Raw genomic sequence first — 22,627 nt, forward strand, 5'->3', positions numbered from 1 at the left:
AGGTGCCGGTTCAAGACCCAGCTGATCCACTTCCCATCCAGCTCCCCACTAAGGCTCCTGGTAAAGCAGGGGAAGATGGCTCTACTGTTTGGGACCCAACACCCACGTGGGAGACCCGAATGAAGCTCCTGGCTTCAATCTAGCCCAGCTCTAGCTGTTGTGGCCATTTAAGGAGTGAACCAGCAGATGGAAGAGATCTCCCTCACCCCTTCTCTATTTAACTCTGCCTTTATTTAAATAAAATACATCTTTAAAAACAAAAAATCATGGCACAGTGGGTTAAGCTGTTGCCTGTAACGCTAGCATCCATGTGAGCAGTGATTCAAGTCCCAGCTGCTTCACCTCTGGTCTAGTTCCCTGCTAATGTGCCTGGGAAAACAGTCAAAGATGGTCCAAGTGCTTGGCCCCCCGCATCCACTTGAGAGATCAGAAAGATGCTTCTGGCTCCTGGCTTCATCTTGGCCCAGGTACAGCCATTGCAGCCATTTGGGGAATGAACCAGAGGATGGAAGATCAATCAGTGTCTCTCCCTCTAACTCTGCATTTCAAATAAATAAATAAATCTTTAAAAAATCTGAATTCATATTAAAAACAAAACCAATAAACACCAGTGACCCTCTTGGATCCACACTAAGCCTTCGGACTCCACTCCTGCCTACTCTCTAGGTAGCTGGAATGAGACATCTTCCGCTATTTCCTGGCTTCCTGGTGATTTTTCCCTCAGGAATCACACATTCCGACTATAGCCCAACCCCCCACTTCCCCACAGAAGTCAGACTAAACTAACAGGATTTGATACAGTGATTCCAGAGATGATGCATTCTCATTTGTATCTGAGGATAATCAATGATTCTACATTAGGAGCAGCTGACATGTTCAATAGTTTTTTTGTATTTTTGACAGGCAGAGTTAGAGAGAGAGAGAGAGAGAGAGAAAGGTCGTCTTCCTTTCCATTGGTTCAACCCCCAAATGGCCGCTATGGTTGGCGCGCTGCGCTGATCCGAAGCCTGGAGCCAGGTGCTTCCTCCTGGTCTCCCATGCGGGTGCAGGGCCCAAGCACTTGGGCCATCCTCCACTGCCTTCCTGGGCCACAGCAGAGAGCTGGACTGGAAGAGGAGCAACCGGGACAGAATCCGGCGCTCCAACAGGGACTAGAACCCTGTGTGCTGGCGCCGCAGGCAGAGGATTAGCCAAGTGAGCCGTGGCGCCAGCCTGTTCAAAAGTTTTTGAACAGTCATATTGTGGTTAACAGCACAGCTCTAGAATCATAAAGCGTGCATTCAAATCAACCCCAATTCTGCCATTGCCATCTATTAGTTATCTGACCTATACAAATTGTTTAATTTCTGTGTCTCATTCTCATGTGTCTGAAATGAGCACAATAACAGTGCTAGTTCCATAAGGCAGTCCCGCTTCTAGAACATAGAAAGCACTCAACAACAGCTGGCAATTACTAAGAGCAGGAACCAGGCTCATCATCTCAAGCCTTCTCATGCTTTCAAGTGTAGAATGGGAAGATGGACAAGAAGGTTTGGCAAGTAAATTTTGTCAATTAACTATAATTATAACCTCATCCTTACTGTGATTTGTATTTATTTCCATTTGTTATGGAGTACCTGAGAAGCAGGGAGAGTAGTATTAGGTTTATTCAGATTGGCTGTGATTGCCAAAGAAATGGGACTTGCCAATATTTATGCAAGTTAGAAGCAGGCCTGAAAGTTGAACCCAAATCATTAATTCTAGCTCAAAGTTGACTTCATCTCAATAAGTGGTTAAAAGAAGGAAATCCTGGATTAAAATTCATACTTCAACTTGTTGCAGTACTGGTTTAGAGCTTTCTCTTCAACTATACACAACCAGAAAATTGGATCAAAGATACAGTTTAACTTTTTTTCCTTATTATTTGCACGTCTTAAAGATTTTGCTTCAAATCAATTCAGTATTTTTACTATTCATATGGCCTTCAAGTCTAGAACATAATGTGATCCAACTTCCTTTTTTCATAATGGTCATTCTGGTACACATTTGTGTGAAGCCTCATTTTCTACACATATTGACAAATCTTGAAAACATGAAAATCCTATTTGGACCTAGTGTTTAGCCTAGCAGTTAAGACCACCTGCATCCTCTATAAGATGGTTTGGCTTTAATTCCCAGTTCTGACTCCTGATTCCAGCATTTTGCTGATATAGATCCTGGGAGACAGCAGTGATGCTCAAGTAATTGGGTTCTTATCACTCACAGGAAGAACTGCATTGAGTGCTTGGCTCCTGGCTTTGGCCCAGTCTAGTTCTGGCCTTTGCAAAATGAACCAGCAGACGTTCTCTGTCCTTCTTCCTCTCAAAAGAGAGATACAGGGGCTGGTACTATGGCACAGCAGGTTAAGCCTATGCCTATGGTACCAGCATCCCATAGGGGTGCTGGTTTGAGTCCCGGCTACTCCACTTCTGATCCAGCTCCCTACTAACGCATCTGGGAAAGCAGTGGAGGATGGCCCCAGTGTTTGGCCATGTGGGAGCTCCTGTCTCCTCACTTCGGATAGGCCCAGCTCTGGCCATTACAGTCATTTGGGGAGTAAACCAGTGGATGGAAGATATTCTCTCTCTCTCTCTCTGACTCTCAAATAAATCTTAAACAAACAAACAAACAAACAAACAAAAAAAAACGAGAGAGACACACACATACTCTGGGACTGTGGACTATTGGCAACTGGGTGGGTGACAGGCCACATGGGCCCACTGACCATTTCCCAGGCAGGAGGCTGCCACCACTTGCATGGAAGGCGAGGGTGCCCAAGACCCTGAAGTGATCACCCTGCTGTCCAGTTGGTGCCCTTAGGCCTGAAGTACTGTGGGAGGCCAGAGTAGCAGTCAGTCTTGGGACAATGATGCAGTACGTGTAAACCCCTGCTCCTTGATCCCTACACCCAACAAGGAAGAGGATGACCTAGTATATGCATATCCCACATTTGATCCTCAGGGTGTCATACCATCCAGAGCCTCATTGCTGCCTGTACTGAACTGGGCAGAGAGGGGAAGTCTGGAAAATCATGTTAAATGAGGAAAAGAAGTACTTAGGGGATAAGCACTTTTGAAGCAACATCCTCTTCTGCAGCCTAAAATGCGATTCTTCTGGACTGGTTAACGGAGGTATGTGATGTCTATAAACTTCACAGGAAGACATTTTACTTGACGCAGGGTTTCTTTGATCAGTGTGTGGCAACACAAGAAAATATTGTAAAAACACTTGTTCAGCTTACTGGAATTTCATCTTTATTCACTGCTGCTAAACATGAGGAAATCTATTCTCCCAAGCTGCATCCATTTTCTTGTGTTACAGATAGGGCTTGTGCAGGTGATGGAATAGTTACCAAGGAATTAGCAACAGTGAAGGCCCGTAAGTGGCAATTAAGTCTCCTGAGCCCCTGTGTCTTAGCTGAATGTATACAGACAGGATGCCTATCTAAATGATGAGTATGAAGTGCTACTGCCACAGTATCCCCAGGAAATCTTTATAGGAACTGCAGAACTTTTTGATCTCTGTCCCAGACGTTGACTACTGAGAAATTTTATATAATATTCTTGCTGCTTCTGCCTTATATCATTTCTTTTCATCTGAATTGATACAAAAAGTTTCCAAGTATCAGTGCTGTGACACAGAGAAGTGAGTTAAGTGGATAGTTCCATTTGCCATGGTCATAAAAGAGTTAGGAAGTTCCAACTTAAGCACTTCTCTTGGCTGGGGCAGGGGCGGGGTCGGGGTCGGGGGTGGGGGTGGGGGCAGAGGTTGTCCTGCAGACACAGATCTGTATCCACAGCTTAGTTTTGCTAGACAAAGCCCAAGCAAAGAAAGCTATATGTCTGAACAAAACAGGGTTTCTCCTTTCCCCACTGGGGTCCTTCCTCCCCTGAGTCTCCCCACAGGGCAGTAGAAGCAGAGCAGTCCGCAGGGAACATTGTGATCACACCAGCACTCTCCACCACAGAGAGCTGTATAGACATGCCTGCTCCAAGTTCTGTTTCTACTGAAGCAGGAGTGCATTGGCTTTTACACGTGTTTCAAAGGAAGAGTACATCTCTTCAGCAACAGTATTTCTGCCATAACACTGGGCAAGGGGAAGTGATTTTTATTGATTTTTTAAATGAGTCGAGTACACCAGCCACCTCCAGAACACAAAGGAGTGCTCCAGATGCTGCTAAGCAGGGTGATTCTTGACTTGCCTGACCATTCACACAGTGACACAGGCATGGAGTTGAGGAGTGCCCCAGGTGTTCTGGGTATACCCTGTTATGCGCAGCAGGCGGCTGCAGACTACCACTGTGATGCAGAGCCCACAGTCCGCTGAGCTGGGGCTTGTCCTATTCACACTATCAGTTAATAGCCTATAACACCTTTCATGGGCTCTTGTTTTCTAAGTGCTGCTATGTCTGTTTTTAATAAAGATAATACTATCTTTGAAACAGCTGGTTTGATGACCTATGTCTGTTCATTTAAGTAAGAAGTCAACTTTCATTGTTGCTATAATTAGGTCCTCCCCCCCTCCCTTTCATGCTTACTGAGGCACCAGTCTTTCAAGCAAATATATTTAAAAGTGAACCCTGAAAGCGAGCTTCAGGTATAGACCTGTCTGCCTTCTGAGGCCCCTGAGCTGGGAGTGAGGCTTCAGTGTGGCATTCCTACCATGGTGCCCTGTGCAAGTGGCTGCTCACATCCAGCTAGTTAGCCATTGGTGGCAGTAGAGCTAAATTATTTTCACATCTAACAGGATTCATAGGTACAATTTCTTCCCTAGGACAGGTTAAATGTCATAATCTATGGGTTATTTAATACTCTTTTTCACTCTTACCAAATCTTTTAAATAATTAATTTGATAGGCAGAGTTACAGATAGGGAGGACATACAGAGTTCCTCCATTCACTGGTTTGCTCCTCAGTTGGCCACAACGGCCAGGGCTAGGCCAGACAGAAGCCAGGAGCTTCATCTGGGTCTCTCATGTGAATGGCAGGGGATCAAGCACTTAGGCCATGTTCCACTTCTTTCCTAGGCCATTAGCAGGAAGCTGGTTCAGAAGTGGAACAGCTGGAACTCAAACTGGAACCCATAAGGGATTCTGGTGTCACAGGTGGTGGCTGAAACCCCTACACCACAATGCCAGCCCCAATCTTACCCTAAAAATTAAATGAACTTTTATTTGGAGAATCTCCTAACACAGTAACTCAAAATTATACTTGGGACTGGTGCTGTGGCATAGCAGGTAAGCCTGCCATCTGCAGTCCTGGCATCCCATATGTGCACTGCTTTGAGTCCCAGCAGCTCCACTTCCAACCCAGCTCTCTGCCGTGGCCTGGGAAAGCAGGAGAACATGGCTCAAGTCCTTGGGCCCTCCACCCACATGGGAGACCAGGAAGAAGCTCCAGGTTCCTGGCTTTGGATCAGCACAGCTCCAGCCGTTGCCGTCATCTGGGGAGTGAACCAGCAGATGAAGACCTCTCTATACATTTGCCTCTCTGTAACTCTGCCGTTCAAATAAATCTTAAAACAAAACAAAACTGGACTTTTAAGAAGAAATTACAAAGTGAAGCTGTATGTTGCTCAGGGCCATGACGCCAATATACAGTCCACTCCTTGGCCATTGATGGTCACCCCCTGTTAATGGTCACTGTCCACTTGAAGGCCTACGGCACAGCTGGCCTTGCTTTTTTGTTGAACATTCTCCCAAGTGATTTTTCAACTCCGATGTTTTACTAACTGCTCTCCCCTGTATAGCAAACAAATACTACTTATTTTCAACTTGTTGTTTCATTTCACTTTGCAAAAATCTAAGAGAAAGAAAAACAGCCATTAAAACCCTGTACCATATTTATATGAAGTTGAGAGACTCTACTTTTTGACATTGATGTTCTAATTCTGCCAAGTTTTGATTCATTTTTCTTAATAAACCCATTATAAATCTAAAAAAGAAAAGGGGGAGACACACAATTGACACAACAGTTAAAACACTGCTTGGGATGCCTGTATCCCATCTTGGAATGAATGGAGTTCAAGTTCTGGCTCCACTTTCAATTTGTTCCTCCTGCTAATGTATATCCTAGAAAGCAGCAGTTGATAGTTTAAGTACTTGAGACCCTGCCACCTACTGGGGAGACCCAGACTCAGTTCTTTCACAGCATCAATTTGGTGAAATTTAGGATGGAAAACTTTTCCAACCAGTACGGTCATGCCTCATCAAGTTAGGCTGAAAGGATGATGCTACTTAACAAAGCGGACTGTTGAAGGAGCATGATCAAGAAAACCTGTCAATATTCTCATCACCGGGCATCTCCAACAACACAGCAGCTCTGTGAATGAGTAACAGTACAGTATGCTCCATCTAAGGATCACACATATGATGGTGGTCCTATAGGATCACAATGGAACTGAAAAATTCCTATTGCTCAGTGATGTCATAGTTGTCATGTTATAGTGCAACACATTACTCATATGTTGGTGGGGATGCTACACTGCCAGTCATACAAAAGTACAGCAATACAATTATGTACATTGCATAATACTTGATAATAAACTGTTACTGCTTTCCCTACTTTACATTTCATTATTTTGGAGTGTACGCCTACTTATCAAGAAACAAGCTGCCATGAAGCAGTGTGCCACAGCAGTCTAATATAAGTACATCTCATTTATTGCATCTCTTGGTTGTACTTAGAGGCTATGACAAGTTATTGACCTAAGCCATCCAGGTTTGTTTAAGTATATACTCTACTCGTTTGCACAATGATGAAATCGCATAACGACACATTTCTCAGAACATACTTCTGTTTTTAAGCTACACATGACTGTATTAATTCAGAATTTGCTTCATTTAAGCACAAGAAACAAAAGCAAAAATAGACAAATTTGATTTTATCAAACTAAAAAAAGCTTCTGTAGAGCAAAGGAAGCCATAAACAGTGAAAAGATAAACCTATAGAATGGGAGAAGATATTTGCAAGCTATACATCTAACAAGGGATTAATAACCAGGATACATAAACCAATAGCAAAAAATCCAAATATTCATCTTAAAAATGAGCAGATCTAAACAATCTTTTTTCAAAGGAAGACACATAAATGGCCAACAGGTACATGAAAAAGTACTGAATATCACTAATCATTAGAAAAATGTGAAACAAAGCCACAGTTAGAACAGCTTTACCAAAAACACAAAAGATAACAAGTGTTAGGAGTTTGTGGAGAAAAGGGAACTTGTATCCACTGTTGTTGGAACTTTAAATTAGGACGGCCATGGTGGAAAACCTAAAAACCCTAAAAATCGATCTACCATATACCTGACCCAGCAATCTAACTACTGAGCATATTTCACAGAGAAATGAAATCAGTCCTTAAAGAGACATCTGCACTCTATACTGCAGCACTATTTACAACAGCCAAAGAAATGGAAACCACCCGAATGTCCATCAGCTGATTAATGGATAAAGAAAATGTGCTACAAATACACAATGGAAAACTGCCCAGCAGTAAAACAGATGAAATCTTGTCATTTGCAACAACGTGGATGGAATTGCATGGTAAGTGAAATAAGCCAAGCACGGAAAGACAAGTACCCACCATCTCATGCATACAAAGATTCTAAAAATGTTTATCTCATAGAAGTTGAGAGTATAACTGGTTACCAGAACCAGAAGGTGGGGGAAGAAGGAGCATGGGAAAGGGAAAGGTTAAGGGATACTAAGTTAGACTGGAGTAAGAAGTGCTAGTGAGGCTGGCACTGTGGTGTAGCAGGTAAAGCTGCCACCTGCAGTGCCAGCATCCCATAGGGCACCAGTTTGAGTCCTAGCTGCTCCACTTCTGATCCAGCTCTCTGCTATGGCCTGGAAAGCAGCAGAAGATGGCCCAAGTCCTTGGGCCCCTGCACCCAGGTGGAAGACCCGGAAGAAGCTCCTGGCTTCAGATCGGTGCAGCTCCAGCTGTTGCGACCATCTGGGGAGTAAACCAGCAAATGGAAGACCTCTCTGTCTCTACCTCTCTCTGTAATTCTGTCTTTCAAATAAATAAATCTTTAAAAAAGAAAAAAGGGGTGGAACACTAACCTGTAATGCTGGCATCACAGGCAGCAGCTTAACCCACTGCACCACAACTCTGCCCCCTGCACAGGGCCTTTAAAGGGGAAAAGGCACTAGAGCTATAGATAACTGGAACAAAATCATAGCTTAAAAGACCCATCCCAAGCCTATTTAAAAATAGTTCCTTCTTGAGCAAAACCACATGTTTAAAAAAAATTCTTTTTGTATTTATTTGAAAGGCAGAGAGACAGAGTGCTCCCATGTACTGGTTTGCTCTCAAAATGCATGAAATGGCAAGGGCTGGGCCACGCAAAACTGAAAGTCAGAACTTCAATCTAGATCTCCCAAATGAGTGGTAGAAATCCAGCTACTTGAGCCATCACCACTGCCTCCCAGGGTGCACATTAGTAAGAAGCTGGAATTGGGAGTGGAGCCAAATATCAAGCCCAGGCACTTGGATATAGAATGCAGGCCTCCCAACCAGTGTCTTAAACACTAGGTCAAACAGCTACCCACTAAGAACAACTTTCTATTTCTATTATCCTAGATTAGGTCTTTGTTATTTCTTTTTTTTTTTTTTTAAGATTTTTATTTATTTATCTGAGTTACACAGAGAGAGGAGGAGAGGGATAGGCAGAGGCAGAGAGAGAGAGGGAGGGAGGGACGGAGGGAGGGAGGGAGGGGTCTTTCATCCACTGGTTCGCTCCTAATTGGAGCTGCACAGATCTGAAGGCAGGAGCCAGGAGTTTCCTTGGGGTGTCCCACGTGGGTGCAGGGGCCCAAGGACTTGGGCCATCTTCTGCTGCTTTCCCAGGCCATAGCAGAGAGCTGGATCTGAAGTGGAGCAGCTAGGACTAGAACCAACGCCCATATGGGATGCTGGCACTGCATGCGGCAGCTTTACCTGCTACGCCACAGCGCTGGCCCCTTTGTTATTTCTTGACTAAACTTAGCAATATCCTCCAAATTTCTCTAAGCTAACTATTCAGGGTACCACATACTGTTACACTGTAACCATTATTGGGTTAACCTTAGAAACACTTCCTATTACATCATATGCCTTGCATAAATTTACAACAGCATGACATTTAGTTGACCCACCTAATCTCACCTTCGACCACCTCCATGTACTTTACACTTTAGTTTACCCATCTAATCTCACCTTCAACCACCTCCACGTACCTTACACTTTAACTAACTTGAATTACTGCCTGTGCAGCAAAAAATCTTCTGGAAGCCAGTGTTGTGGCACAGCCAGCATTCTACATGGGCACCAGTTTGAGTCCTGGCTGTTTCACTTATGATCCAGTTCCCTTATGTACCTGGAAAGCAGTGAAGATGGCCGAAGTAATTGGGCCTCTGCATCCATTGGGGAGATCCAGATTAAGCTTCCAGTTTCAGCCTTGCCCAGCCCTGGCTGTTGCGGCTGGACATTTGGGGAATGATCCAGTGGATGGAAGATCTGTCTCTTCTCTTTCTATAACTCTGCCTTTCAAATAAATAAATAAATCTTTAAAAAGAAAATCTTCCCCAAAGAGAGATCTGGCCTTTGCCCTTGGCTCCTGAGAAGTAATCTCCAAGTCTTTGTAATGTCCAATCTATTCGGATTTCTTTTTTTTGTACCTGAGGAGCCTTGGTCATGCTAGACAGCCTAAGCTAACAAAGAGATGCATCAGTGGGGACTTTGGGCCATGAAGTATCACCTTGACCTCCACATCGGCTGAAAACTAAAGTAGCTCCCAAAATACACCGGACACCAAGGCCAGGAGAACTTCCATGATTGGCAGTCCTCTGGGTGTATTGACTATTTCACTGCTGTGAGCAGTTAGTGCTATCCAATACTTCACTGGAAGATGCAGGATTGGAATTCCACTCGTCTCTGCCCTAACTGCCCCTGCCGTTCACTGATTTTCATCTGTACTTCTTAGGTGTAATAAACTGTGACCATGAGCATAATAGTTTTCAGTGGGATCTGACAGTGGTTTTGGGATCCCCCAAACTTGCAGCTGATATCAGAAATGAGATCTTGGTGACTCCCTTTCACTTGTTTCAAAAACATCCCTTCCTATTTCCTTCCTCTGTGGCACTGAGTCACACTATCTCTGGAATGCCCACTCTACTTCCACTGCTTTCCAACAAAATCTGACCCTTATTTCAATGTGCACCTCAAATGTCACCTCTCCCACAAAGCCTTTGTATCTTCAATTTTGTTAAGATAAAATTCATATACCATTAAACACATCCATTTAAACGCACAGTTAAGTGACTTTTAGTAAATAAGATCATTAATAAACAAGTTAGTGGAAAAATGTATTCTGAAACATCATGGAGGTCAGCATTGTGGTATAATTGATAAAGCTACCGCCTGTGACACTGGCATCCCATATGGGCACCAGTTCATGTCCCAGCTGCTCCACTTCTCATCTAGCTCCCTGTTAATGGCCTGGGAAAGCAATGACAGGTGGTCTACCCAACAGTGGGCCCCTGCCACCCATGTGGGAGACCTGGATGAAGTTCCCAGCTCCTGGCTTAGAACTGGCCCACTCCTGGCCACTATGGCCATTTTGGGAAGAAAACAAGCAGACGGATGGAAGATCTGTGTGTCTCCCTCTTTCAAAATAAATAAATCCTTTAAAAAAGGAAAAATTATGCATGGGTGTCAAAAATTTTTGCACCAAAATAAACTTTTTATTTTCATTTTACTTGAAAAGCAGAGAAATACAGAGACAAATTTTCTATTCTCTGGCTTACCCTCGGATGTCCACAATAGCCAGTGCCAAGACAGAGCAAAGTAAAGAGCCTGGAACCCCATCTGGTCTCCTACATGGGTAGCAGAGGCTCAACTTCTTGACCCATCATCTACTGACTCCCAGGATGCACATTAGCAAGAAGCATCCTAAGCAGCATCTTAGTGCCAAATGCCCACCCCAATTTTACAGAAATTCTTTGAAATACCCTTCATAATCACAATGTTGTATAAATATCACTCAACCTAATTTTCTAAAAAAGAAACCCTGTAGCCCCTAGCAGTCATTCTTAATTCCCATTCAATCACAGGCTCAGAAAACAGTTTCTGTAAGTTTGCCTACTCTGGACTTCTCATTTGTCATACAATATCTGGTCTTTGGTGACTCCGTCTTTCACTGAACCTCCTGTTTTGGAGATCCATCCATGTTACAGTATGTACCAGAACTTCACTCTATTTGTTGTCAAATAACATTCCAATGTATAGATATATTTTATTTATCCATTTATCAGTTGATGGACACTTGGGTGGTTTCCAATTTGGAGCTATTGTGGGAAACGACGCTAAGAGCATTCATGTACAAGGTTTTGTGCAGACATGTTTTCCTATCTCTAGGGTATCATCCCAGAAAAACTGTCAAGTCATTCAGTCACTAAGTTTAACATTCTGAGGCACTGTCAAACTATATATAAAGTACTATATCATTTTATGTATTTCTAGTAAAGTATGAGGGTTCCAATTTCAACTTGCTACGACTTGTTATTAGCTTTTTGAATATAGCCATCCTAGTGAGTATGATGTATTTCATTATGGTTTTCATTTGCATTTCCTTAGATGTTGAGTATCTTTTCATGTGTGCACCAGCCATGTACACACGTTCCCTAGAAAAATGTCTACACAGACTCTTTAGTTCAGTTGTCAATTTTGATGAATTCCAATTTTCCTATTTTAAAGGTAGCTCTACCTAACTTAAGATCATGAATAGGGGAGCCGGCGCAGCGGCTCACTAGGCTAATCCTCCGCCTTGCGGCGCCGGCACAGCGGGTTCTAGTCCCGGTCGGGGCACCAATCCTGTCCCGGTTGCCCCCCTTCCAGGCCAGCTCTCTGCTGTGGCCAGGGAGTGCAGTGGAGGTTGGCCCAAGTGCTTGGGCCCTGCACCCCATGGGAGACCAGGATAAGCACCTGGCTCCTGCCATCGGATCAGCGCGGTGCGCCGGCCGCAGCGCGCCTACTGCGGCGGCCATGGGAGGGTGAACCAACGGCAAAAAGGAAGACCTTTCTCTCTGTCTCTCTCACTGTCCACTCTGCCTGTCAAAAAAAAAAAAAAAAAAAGATCATGAATAGGGGCCGGCGCTGTGGCACAGCAGGTTAACGCCCTAGCCTGAAGCGCTGACATCCCATATAGGCGCCGGTTCGAGTCTCAGCTGCTCCACTTCCAATCCAGTTCTCTGCTATGGCCGAGAGAGCAGTACAAGATGGCCCAAGTCCTTGGGCACCTGCGCCCGCGTGGGAGACCCAGAAGAGGCTCCAGGCTCCTGGTTTTGGATTGGCACAGCTCTGGCCATTGCAGCCAATTGGGGAGTGAATCATCGGATGGAAGACCTCTCTCTCTCTGCCTCTCCTCTCTCTGTGTAACTCATTCAAATAAATAAATAAATCTTAAAAAAAACAAAGATCATGAATATTTACTCCTATCTTTTCTCCATTAATTTTGTAGTTTCATATCTTAAATTTAACATACCATTTTGAATTAATTTGTGTATGATGTAGGGGTCCAAAATCATTCTTTTGAATGTGGATATGCAGTTGCTCTGAGACCATTTATTGAAAAAAAAAAAAATTCCCATTTCCAGGCAATTAAATTATCCTGTAAATTTAAGAATTTCTTTCTGGACTTTGAATTTTATTATTTTGGCCTACATGTATGTCCTTACAAGAGTACAGAACTCTCCTAAGCACTATGGCTTTATAGTAATTGAAATCAATTAAGTGTGAATCCTCTTTTTTTCTAAGCTTCTTTTGGTCATTCTGGATTCTTGCATTTTATATGAATTTTAAGATCAGATTGTCAATTTCTACAAAATGGCAACTGAGATTTTGATAGGGGTTGAACTGCTTCTACAGAGAAATTTGGGGAGCACTTTCTTTTTTTTGATGTTTATATGAGGGGAGAGGGAGAGGAAGGAAGGAGGGAGGGGACTGAGAGATCTCACATCTGGTGGTTCACTCTCCCAAATGCCCAGCTCAGCCAGGCTGAAGCCATGAACCAGGAACTCAACTGAGGACTTCCACATGGGTAAGCCATCACCAATGTCTCTCAATTTATGCACAGGCAGGAAGCTGGAAAGGGGAGCAGAACCAGGACTCTGGCCGGCACCACAGCTCAATAGGCTAATCCTCTGCCTGTGGCGCCGGCACACCAGGTTCTAGTCCCGGTCGGGGTGCCAGATTCTGTCCCGGTTGCCTCTCTTCCAGGCCAGCTCTCTGCTATGGCCCGGGAAGGCAGTGGAGGATGGCCCAAGTCCTTGGGCCCTGCACCCGCATGAGGGACCAGGAGAAGCACCTGGCTCCTGGCTTCGGATCAGCGAGATGCGCCGGCCGCAGCAGCCATTGGAGGGTGAACCAACGGCAAAAAGGAAGACCTTTCTCTCTGTCTCTCTCTCACTATCCACTCTGCCTGTCAAAAAAAAAAAAAAAAAAAAAGGATCCCAATAAACACCTGCCAAGGCTGCCAAGGGGGCATTTTGCCTGTTTAAGACTCACCTTATCACAGCAGATGTGGGTCTTTGCATAAATACACAGTCCTTTCCCAGGCAAGCAGCATAAAAGGACAACTGCCCACTATGCCAGCAGAAGGGGGTGCCAGCAGGAGGGCACTAAACCTCTTTTCAGACCCACCCACCCACCCACCCGCCGCTTGCCAATGAAGCTTATCCTTCACCTCCTTTATTATGTTGTCCTGTCTACAATAAGTCTTTCCTGCCCTGACCCACTGTCTGGGTGCTTTGTTTCAAACTTAAAAGTCTACAATCTAATGTTCAGGATAGAAGCATTCAATCTTTATTAAGTATGATGTCATCCATGGGTTTTCACAGATTATTCTTATCAGGTTGAGAAAGTTCCCTTCTATTTCTAGTTTAATTATTTTAATCAAGAAATGGTATTAGTCAACTGCTTTTTCTGTGTCTTCTGAGATGATCATACGGGTTTTGCTCTGACAGTTGTGGCCATTTGAGGAGTGAACCAGAGAATGGATGATCTCTCTCTGTGCCTTTGTCTCTGCCTCTCAGTAACTCTGCCTTTCAAATAAATAAATAAATCTTTAAAAAAAATAAAGTCCATTTAGATTATTGCTTCTTGAGTTAGTTTTAGTAGTTTTTTTTTTTTTTTAACTTTCTAGGAATTTGTTCACTAAATCTAAGCTATCTCAATTTGTTAGAATACAGTTGTTTAAAGCATTCCTTTATAATTCTTTTCCTTTCCGTAAGGTCAGTAGTGATACCCCTCTTTCATTATTGTTTTTAGCAACTTGACTCTTAGTTTTGACTAGGTTAATTTTTTTTTCTTTTTTTTCTTTTTTTTTTTTTGACAGGCAGAGTGGACAGTGAGAGAGAGAGAGACAGAGAGAAAGGTCTTCCTTTTTGCCGCTGGTTCACCCTCCAATGGCTGCTGCGGCCAGTGCATCTCGCTGATCCGAAGCCAGGAGCCAGGTGCTTATCCTGGTCTCCCATGGGGTGCAGGGCCCAAGCACTTGGGCCATCCTCCACTGAACTCCCGGGCCATAGCAGAGAGCTGGCCTGGAAGAGGGGCAACCGGGACAGGATTGGTGCCCCGACCGGGACTAGAACCTGGGGTGCCGACGCCGCAGGCGGAGGATTAGCCTGTTGAGCCACGGCGCCAGCCTATAAATACCTTCTAAGTACGATGTTGGCTGCTGCTTATAAATTTTGATACACTGTGTTTTGTTTTAATTTACCTCGAAGTAACTTTTTAAAAAATTTATTGATATGAAAGAACTGGAGAGAGGGAGGGAGGGAGAGACAGAAATCTCTCATCCATTGGTTCACTCCCCAGATGGCTGCAATGACCAGCTCCTGGCCAGGTCTGAAGCCAGGAGCCTCTTCTGGGTCTTTTCCACGGGTGCAGAGGCCCAAGGACTTGACTCATCTTCCACTGCTTTCCCAGGCAGGGAGATGGATCAGAAGTGAAGCAACCAAGACTTGAACCAGTGCCCATAAGGAATGCCAGCATCACAGGCAGTGGCTTTACCCACTATGCCACAGCACCAGCCCCTCAAAGTCAACCTTTAAAAAAGATTCATTACATATTTATTTGAAAGGCAGAGTGACAGAGAGAAAGAGAGATCGATCTTCCATCTGCTAGTTCAGTCTCCCAAAATGGCCACGACAGCCAGGGTGGGGCCAGGCTGAAGTCAGGAGCCAGGAACTCCATCTTGTCTCCCATGTGGGTGGCAGGGGCCCAAGTTTTTGACATCCATTACCTTCCCAGGCACATCAGCAGGAAGCTGGATCGGAAGCAGAGTAGCCAGGGCTGGTGTCACAAGTGGTAGCATCACAATGCTACCCACCTAAAATACTTTTTTTTAAAAATAGGCTATCTTTAGCTGTGTTTTTTTTTTTTTTTATTGACATTCCCCCCCCTTTAAAAAAAAAAAAGATGTATTTATTTGAGAGGTAGAGTTACAGACAGTGAGAGGGAGATACAGAGAGAAAGGTCTTCCATATGCTGGTTCACTCCCCAATGGCCGCAATGGCCAGAGCTGAGCCAATCCGAAGCTAGGAACCAGCAGCTTCTTCCAGGTCTCCCATGTGGGTGCAGGGGCCCAAGTGCTTGGGCCACCCTCCACTGCTTTCCCAGGCCACAGCAGAGAGCCAGATTGGAAGAGGAGCAGCAAGGACTAGAACTGGCGCCCATACGGGTTGCTGGCACCACAGGCAGAGGATTAACCTACTGTGCCACAAAGTACTTTCTAATTTCCTTTTTGATTTATTCTCTGACATCTGGTTACTTAGGCAAGTGCTATTTAATTTCAACATATTATACATTTTTTACTTTACCTCCTGTTATTGACTTCATGCTTCATTCCATTATAGATACAGGTTATACATTATGATTTAGATCTTTCCAAATTAGGGCAAGCATTAGGTGCAGTGGTTAAGTCACCACTCGGGCACCTGAATCCCATCTTGAAGTTCCTGGTTTGAGTTCTGGCTACTCTGCTTCCAATCCAACTCCTTGCAAATGTACACACTGGGAGGCAGATGATGGCTCAAGTACTTGGGTCCTTACCACCCATGTGGAGACCCAGACTGAGTCCTGGGCTCCTGGCTTCAGCCTGGCCCAAACCTGACTATTATGGGCTTCTGAAGAGTGAACCTGTCTCCTCTCACCTTTCAAATTAAAATGAAGGTAAATTAATAAAATTTTTAATTGGGGTAGGCATTTGACACAGCAGTTAAGAATGCTCCTTGGGTTATCCACATCTCAGAGTGCTTGGGTTTGAGTCCCAGCTCTGGTCCTAATTCTGGCTTCCCGTTGACACACACCCTGGGAGGAGGCCTGGGTTGAGTTTCCAGCTTCTGGCTTCGGCCTGGCCCTGTCCCAGATGTTGTACGCATTTAGGGAACTGAACAAGTGGATGGGAGCTCTCTCTGCCTCTCAAATAAAAAATATGTAAGAAAATACTTAGGAAAAAAAGGTAAACAAGTGAGTCACCAATCAATTCCAATTCTAAAATCTAGCCAAGCAAATAATCAAAGTTCTTTGATTAGAATTCATTCCTGCCCCTGCTAGAGAATCATTCTTGGTTCTCCATTCTGGATTATCCTGTGTTTGCAGCTGAGTTTTCTCAGCCTGCTCCAGTCTGCAGAAGTTTTGGGCTCCCGGCCGGCGCCGCAGCTCACTAGGCTAATCCTCCACCTTGCGGCGCCGGCACACCAGGTTCTAGTCCCGGTCGGGGCACCAATCCTGTCCCGGTTGCCCCTCTTCCAGGCCAGCTCTCTGCTGTGGCCAGGGAGTGCAGTGGAGGATGGCCCAAGTCCTTGGGCCCTGCACCCCATGGGAGACCAGGATAAGCACCTGGCTCCTGCCATTGGATCAGCGCGGTGCGCAGGCCGCAGCGCGCCGGCCGCGGCGGCCATTGGAGGGTGAACCAATGGCAAAAGGAAGACCTTTCTCTCTGTCTCTCTCTCACTGTCCACTCTGCCTGTCAAAAATAAAAATAAAATAAAATTTAAAAAAAAGAAGTTTTGGGCTCCCAAGACTTCATTTGTACTATCTCTGTCATTTTCATCCAAGCGGGTAGTAATGATACCAATGTAATTTCTTAAAAACCGAGTCTTCCATGAATACTATTGGAGTATACTCCATTAATGAAAAGCTACATCCTCCACCTTCTCTGAAGTAAGCCTCTTCTACCTTGGGCTTTGCTGAGTGATAACACCCATAAGATTCTCACATTCTTAGAAGTTCTAGCACTTTGAGTAAATCGTGCTGAGGGACCACCTTAGAACTTCCTGGTCTTAACAAGGTTTACAGCCATCCTCAGCTCCTATCTTCAATCCCACTGTCCTTGCTGTCCTCTAAATTAGATCCTTCCCCAGAAGTGCTTTCTTAATTTAAGCATTTGTGTGCTACCTGAGGAAGCTGGGAATTTTCAAAATCACTAAGTTTTAGCACCTTTTTGTTTAACCTATCTCATCCTCTGCTAGTATTGTGTTACTCCCAGCAAAAAGAAACAAGAGATCACCTACAGCACTGCTTGTAAATCTTAGCCACATGACCTAGCCTATGAGGTACACTCACGGCCTCCCACCCTACTACAACCAACACGGTCACTAAGCCTTCTGTAATGACAAGGATAACCTTCCCTCCAGTCTCCCAGACCTTCTTACTGTCCTCTGCACCCTCACCCACAGCCTCCTTAAAGATCATAATTCTAGAAAGTTTCTTAGAAGCTCTTCAAGCTTTCACTAGATTTGCTTCAGTCCTTCCAGCTGCCACCTGAATCATTCCAAAGCCCTTTGTCTGGTAGCATTCTACTTCCAAGACCAAAAGCTTATACAGTTTCCTATCAATGTATAACAAATTACCACAAAACTCAGCAACTTATAAAACAAACATCTTTTATCTCACTTCTGTGCATCAAGAACTTGGGAGAGGGGCCGGCAATGCAGCACAGAAGGTTAAGCCTCTGCCTGCTGTGCTGGCATCCCAAGTGGGCACCTCTTCTGGCTCTCTGCTACGGCCTGGGAAAGCAGCAAAGGATGGCCCAAGTCCTTGGGCCCCTACAACCACATGGGAGACTCAGAAGCTCCTGGCCCAGTTCCAGCTATTGCAGCCAGTGGCTGGAAGCACATGCTGTCGTTCAAGTAAATTAATTAATCTTAAAAAAAAAAAAAAAAAGAACTTGGGAGAAGCCTAGTTGAGTGGTTCTGCCTCAGCCTCATGAAGCTGTATTCAAGACAGCACAGGTGAACATTTGGTGTAGCAGTTAAGACATCACTTAGTATACACCTACTTCCCATATCAGAGTGCTGGGTTCGAGTCCCGACTCTGTTACCGGTTCCAGCTTCCTGCTAATGTGCACCTCAGGAGGCAGCAGGAGATGGCTCAAATAATTGGGACTCTGCCACCAACATGAGAGACCTAAATGAGTTCTTGTCCTCACACCAACCCCACTTAGGCTGTCATGGGCATTTGGAGAATGAACCAGAAGCTAGGAGTTCTCTGTTTGCATCTCTGCCTTTCAAATAAAAAAAAATAAAAAATAAAAAATTTTAAAAGCCCATGCCTGCACACCTCTTTCTAAAGAAGTCGCTAGAGGGTGGGGGTGATGAGTAGGCATTTTGTCTAGCAGTTAAGCCACTGGTTATGACGCCTGCATTTGACATTACAGCACCTGAGTTCAACACTCAGTTCTAGCTCCTAACTACAGCTTCCAGCTAACGGGGACCCGGAGAGGCAGTGATGATGGCACAAGCAGTTAGGTTCCTGCCACACATACAGGAAACCTGGATTGTGGTCCCCACTTCTAGCTTTGGCCCTGGCTCAGCCCCAGCTGTTGCAGTCATTTGGAGAGTGAACCAGTACATGGTAGCACTCTTTCAAATTAATAAGTTTTTTTAAAAAAGATAATCAACCAGGCCGGTGCCGTGGCTTAACAGGCTAATCCTCCGCCTTGTGGCGCCGGCACACCGGGTTCTAGTCCCGGTTGGGGCGCCGGATTCTATCCCGGTTGCCCCTCTTCCAGGCCAGCTCTCTGCTGTGGCCAGGGAGTGCAGTGGAGGATGGCCCAAGTCCTTGGGCCCTGCACCCGCATGGGAGACCAGGAGAAGCACCTGGCTCCTGGCTTCGGATCAGCACGATGCGCTGGCTGCAGCGGCCATTGGAGGGTGAACCAGCAGCAAACAGGAAGACCTTTCTCTCTGTGTCTCTCACTATCCTCTCTGCCTGTCAAAAAAAAAAAAAAAAGATAATCAACCAAAGTCCAAAGCCATCAAGATACCTCACTCAGAGGACTGCTGACATTACATGGACCTCTCCATAGAGCTGCTTCTTTGTCCTCACAACACAATGGCCAGCTTCTCCCAAAGTGAGAAAGAAACAGGAGCTGCGAAGTCATTTATGATCTAGGATCAGAATTCTGACACTAACACTTGTAAGCACATTTTATTCATTAGAGTCACTAAATGTAAATGTAGTCCAACTCAAGGGGAAGGCAGTTGAGCTGCATCTTTTAAAGGAAGTATTGAAGAATTTGTGAACTTATTTTAAAAACACTACACTTGGGCCAGCATTGTGGCACAGCAGGTTAAGCTGCCACCTGAGATGCCGGCATCCCATGTGAGCACAGTCCAGGTTGCTCCACTTCCCAGCCAGCTCTCTACTAATGCACCTAGGAAAGTATCAGCAGATGGCCCAAGAGCTTGGGCCCCTGCACCCACAAGACCCAGATGAGTCTCCTGGCTTCAGCCTGGCTGTTGTGGCCATTTGGGGAGTGAACCAACGGATGAAGATCTCTCTCTCTCTCGTTCTGTAATTCCACCTTTCAAATAAGTAAATAAATCTTAAAAAAAAAAAAAAAATCATGCCACACCATAACACTCAGCTCCAAGAAGAGGGATTACACTTAACAGTGAGCAAAGGGTCTCTGGCTCAGGTGGTAATGGTGAAGATAGTGAGAAATGATTAAATTCTAAACACATTTAAAGGCAGAGGCCAGAAAATCTGCTGACAAATTAAAGGGTCAAAGCTGTTGAGTATTATCAGAGTGGCACTCTGTGCTCTGCCAAGGCTGGCCAGGAAAGCAAGGATGACTTGGCCAAGATTTCTGGAATCTTCACATTTCCATTTCTTAGTTATGACTCATTTCTCCTTCTCTGTTACACATTTCAAGGGTAAAAAACTAAATCATATTACAGTAGAGAAATTTTTATGACATTTAAAATATAAGAAAAAGCAAATATACAAATCACATTTGAAAGCTTTTTGACTGTGTAGAAAAATCTGTTAGAAATATTTTTCAATGTTTTAATAGAGAGGAAAGTTAAAATATAAAATTTGAACATCAGCTATATTAAAATAACCTTTTAAAATACCCAATTAAAACCTGTGTGTCTTACAGAGAAAGTTCAAGTCCTTGCTGCTCCACTTCTAATCCAGCTAATGTGCCTGGGAAAGTAGAAGATGGCCCAAGTGCCCACATGGGAGACCCAGAGTTTGCTCGAGGCTCCTGGCTCTTGCCTGGCCCATCCCTGGACGTTGCGGCCATCTGGGGAGTGAACCAGCAGATGGAAGACCTCTCTCTCTGCCTTTCAGAAGTAAACAGGTGTGTAGACTTTCCCTCACCCACCAAACAAGCAATGCTATGGAAGGGGACACCAGCTGTGTGTCCTTCAATTCAATTCTGACAGTTATCTACCCGGATACAGTGTCAGACTTCCCTCCCCTGCAGATGCCAATCACAAGCCCCAAGTAGTTTTACCGGTAATTCTTTTATTTTTCTTTCTTTAAAGATTTATTTATTTATTTGAAAGGCAGAGTTACAGAGAGGCAGAGAGAGAGAGAGAAGTCAGTGGTTCACTCTCCAGATGGCTGAAATGGCTGGAGCTGGGCTGATCTGAAGCTAGGAGCTTCTTCTGGGTCTCCCTCGTGAGTGCAGGGACCTAAGCACTTGGGCCATTCTCTGCTGCTTTCCCAGGCACATTAGCAAGGAGGGGGATCAGAAGTGCAGCAGCCAGGACTTGAACCCACACCAATATGGGATGGTGGCACTGCAGGTGACAGCTTAATTTGTTACGCCACCTAATTTGTTATTTCTCCAAAAACAACTTCAGTTGTAAAATACTTTTTAACAGTCATTAACTGATTTTGTCCAGCAGGTTGTAGCCACATACAAAAAGGAGTCTTACTCACAGTTTAGACACTTAGATTAACCACTTGATCTTTACACTACTGATCAGACTGGCCAAACCCAGCACATTCTTCAAATTTCAAATCCCCTTCTACCGATGCAGTGAAATCTTCCCTGATAAACGCAAGTCAAAGTAATCCCCCCAAAATCACACACACATCCCAGAGACCACTCACCTGGACTCAATCCTGCCTTATTGTGGGTTAAGAGCAACCAGAACTGTGCTTGAGCCCCTGCTGACTTGACTCACTCCTTAATCTAAACCTCAATTTTCTCAACGTATACAACGTATCTACCTCGTTGGATTTTGCTGAGTGCCTGCTACTAAGAAGGGGTGTAACGTCTCAGAAAAGTGGCCCATGCTGAAGACTCAGTAAATGCCAGGCGTTGTAATTACCCGTAGATCTCTTTCCTCCTTAATACACCGAGAGCAACCGGACAGCAAGAACCCCGCCCTTGGTGTCTGTTTTAAGCCTCGGTTTTTCATATCCCGGGATTATCCGACAGAGTCGCACAAAACAAGATAAACGCATGGAAAATGCTTAGCACAGTGGCCAGCACAAAGTGCTCTGTAAACACAAACCAGTGACTGCCCACACGTGTGTTTCTTTGTAATGATCACAGAGCGTCCAGGTTAGGCGACAGGCCCGGGTGCGGTCCCTCCCCCTCAAAGTTACTGGATCTGGGCAAGTAAGGCCTGCAACCTGGCAAGTTTGGGGCAGAGACCCTCGGGGCGAGAGTTTCCCAGTGTGCACCCGTCTCCCAGCCCTGAGCTCCCGACGAGAGCAAATTGCCTCCCCGCTCTCCCCGCAGCTGGACACCCCGCCCGGCCTCTCTTCCCCAACCCACCTCCTCAGCCTTCCTCAATCCCTCTCGCCACCGACTCTCCAAAGCTGGTCCTGTCTCTGCCCCCCACTTCCCCTGGGCCACCTCCACGTCCTCCCAAACTCCTGCCTCCTTTCCGCCTCCGCCAGGCCCCGACCCTCGCCCCAACGTCCCACCTGCACTTTCCGCCTCTTCAGAGCCGCCGCGTCCAGCCACACGCCGCAGGCCTCCTCCGCTGGGCCTCTCCGCCTCATGGCCACCGAAAAGACGCCGCCGCCAAGCCACAAAGGCGCGGGCTGGGGACGCCTCAGGGCCCGGCCGGAGCCGCTTCAGCGCTCGGCAGGAGCCGCCTCCCACAGCATTCGGATCTCGCGCCAACGCTGGGGGCGGGGCTACGCCGCGGCCTCTCCGGACGCAGGCCCCGCCCCCGGCGCCGCCGCGTTCCCGCGTCGGGCCCGCCCCTTCCCCGAGCCCCGCCCACCGCGCCGCCGCGTCCCCGCGTCGGGCCCGCCCCTTCCCCGAGCCCCGCCCACCGCGCCGCCGCGTTCCCACGTCGGGCCCG

At 45.7% G+C, this 22,627-nt stretch overlaps 1 protein-coding gene and 1 pseudogene across 1 annotated transcript in view; one reads left to right on the plus strand and one right to left on the minus strand.

Moving 5' to 3' along the window:
• AUNIP (aurora kinase A and ninein interacting protein) overlaps nt 1-22,383 on the minus strand; it is a 28,735-nt gene extending 6,352 nt beyond the window's left edge. Inside the window, exon 1 of the mRNA XM_062190667.1 lies at nt 22,242-22,383. Within this exon, the coding sequence (XP_062046651.1) occupies nt 22,242-22,319 (78 nt within the window). The 5' untranslated portion in view covers nt 22,320-22,383. The remainder of the gene's footprint in view (nt 1-22,241) is intronic.
• Nucleotides 1,518-3,931, plus strand: LOC133760478 (G1/S-specific cyclin-E1-like; annotated as a pseudogene).
• Nucleotides 22,384-22,627: the final 244 nt, after the last annotated feature.

Source organism: Lepus europaeus, chromosome 5, assembly GCF_033115175.1.
Source record: "Lepus europaeus isolate LE1 chromosome 5, mLepTim1.pri, whole genome shotgun sequence".
In the NCBI taxonomy this organism is placed as follows: Eukaryota; Metazoa; Chordata; class Mammalia; order Lagomorpha; family Leporidae; genus Lepus; species Lepus europaeus.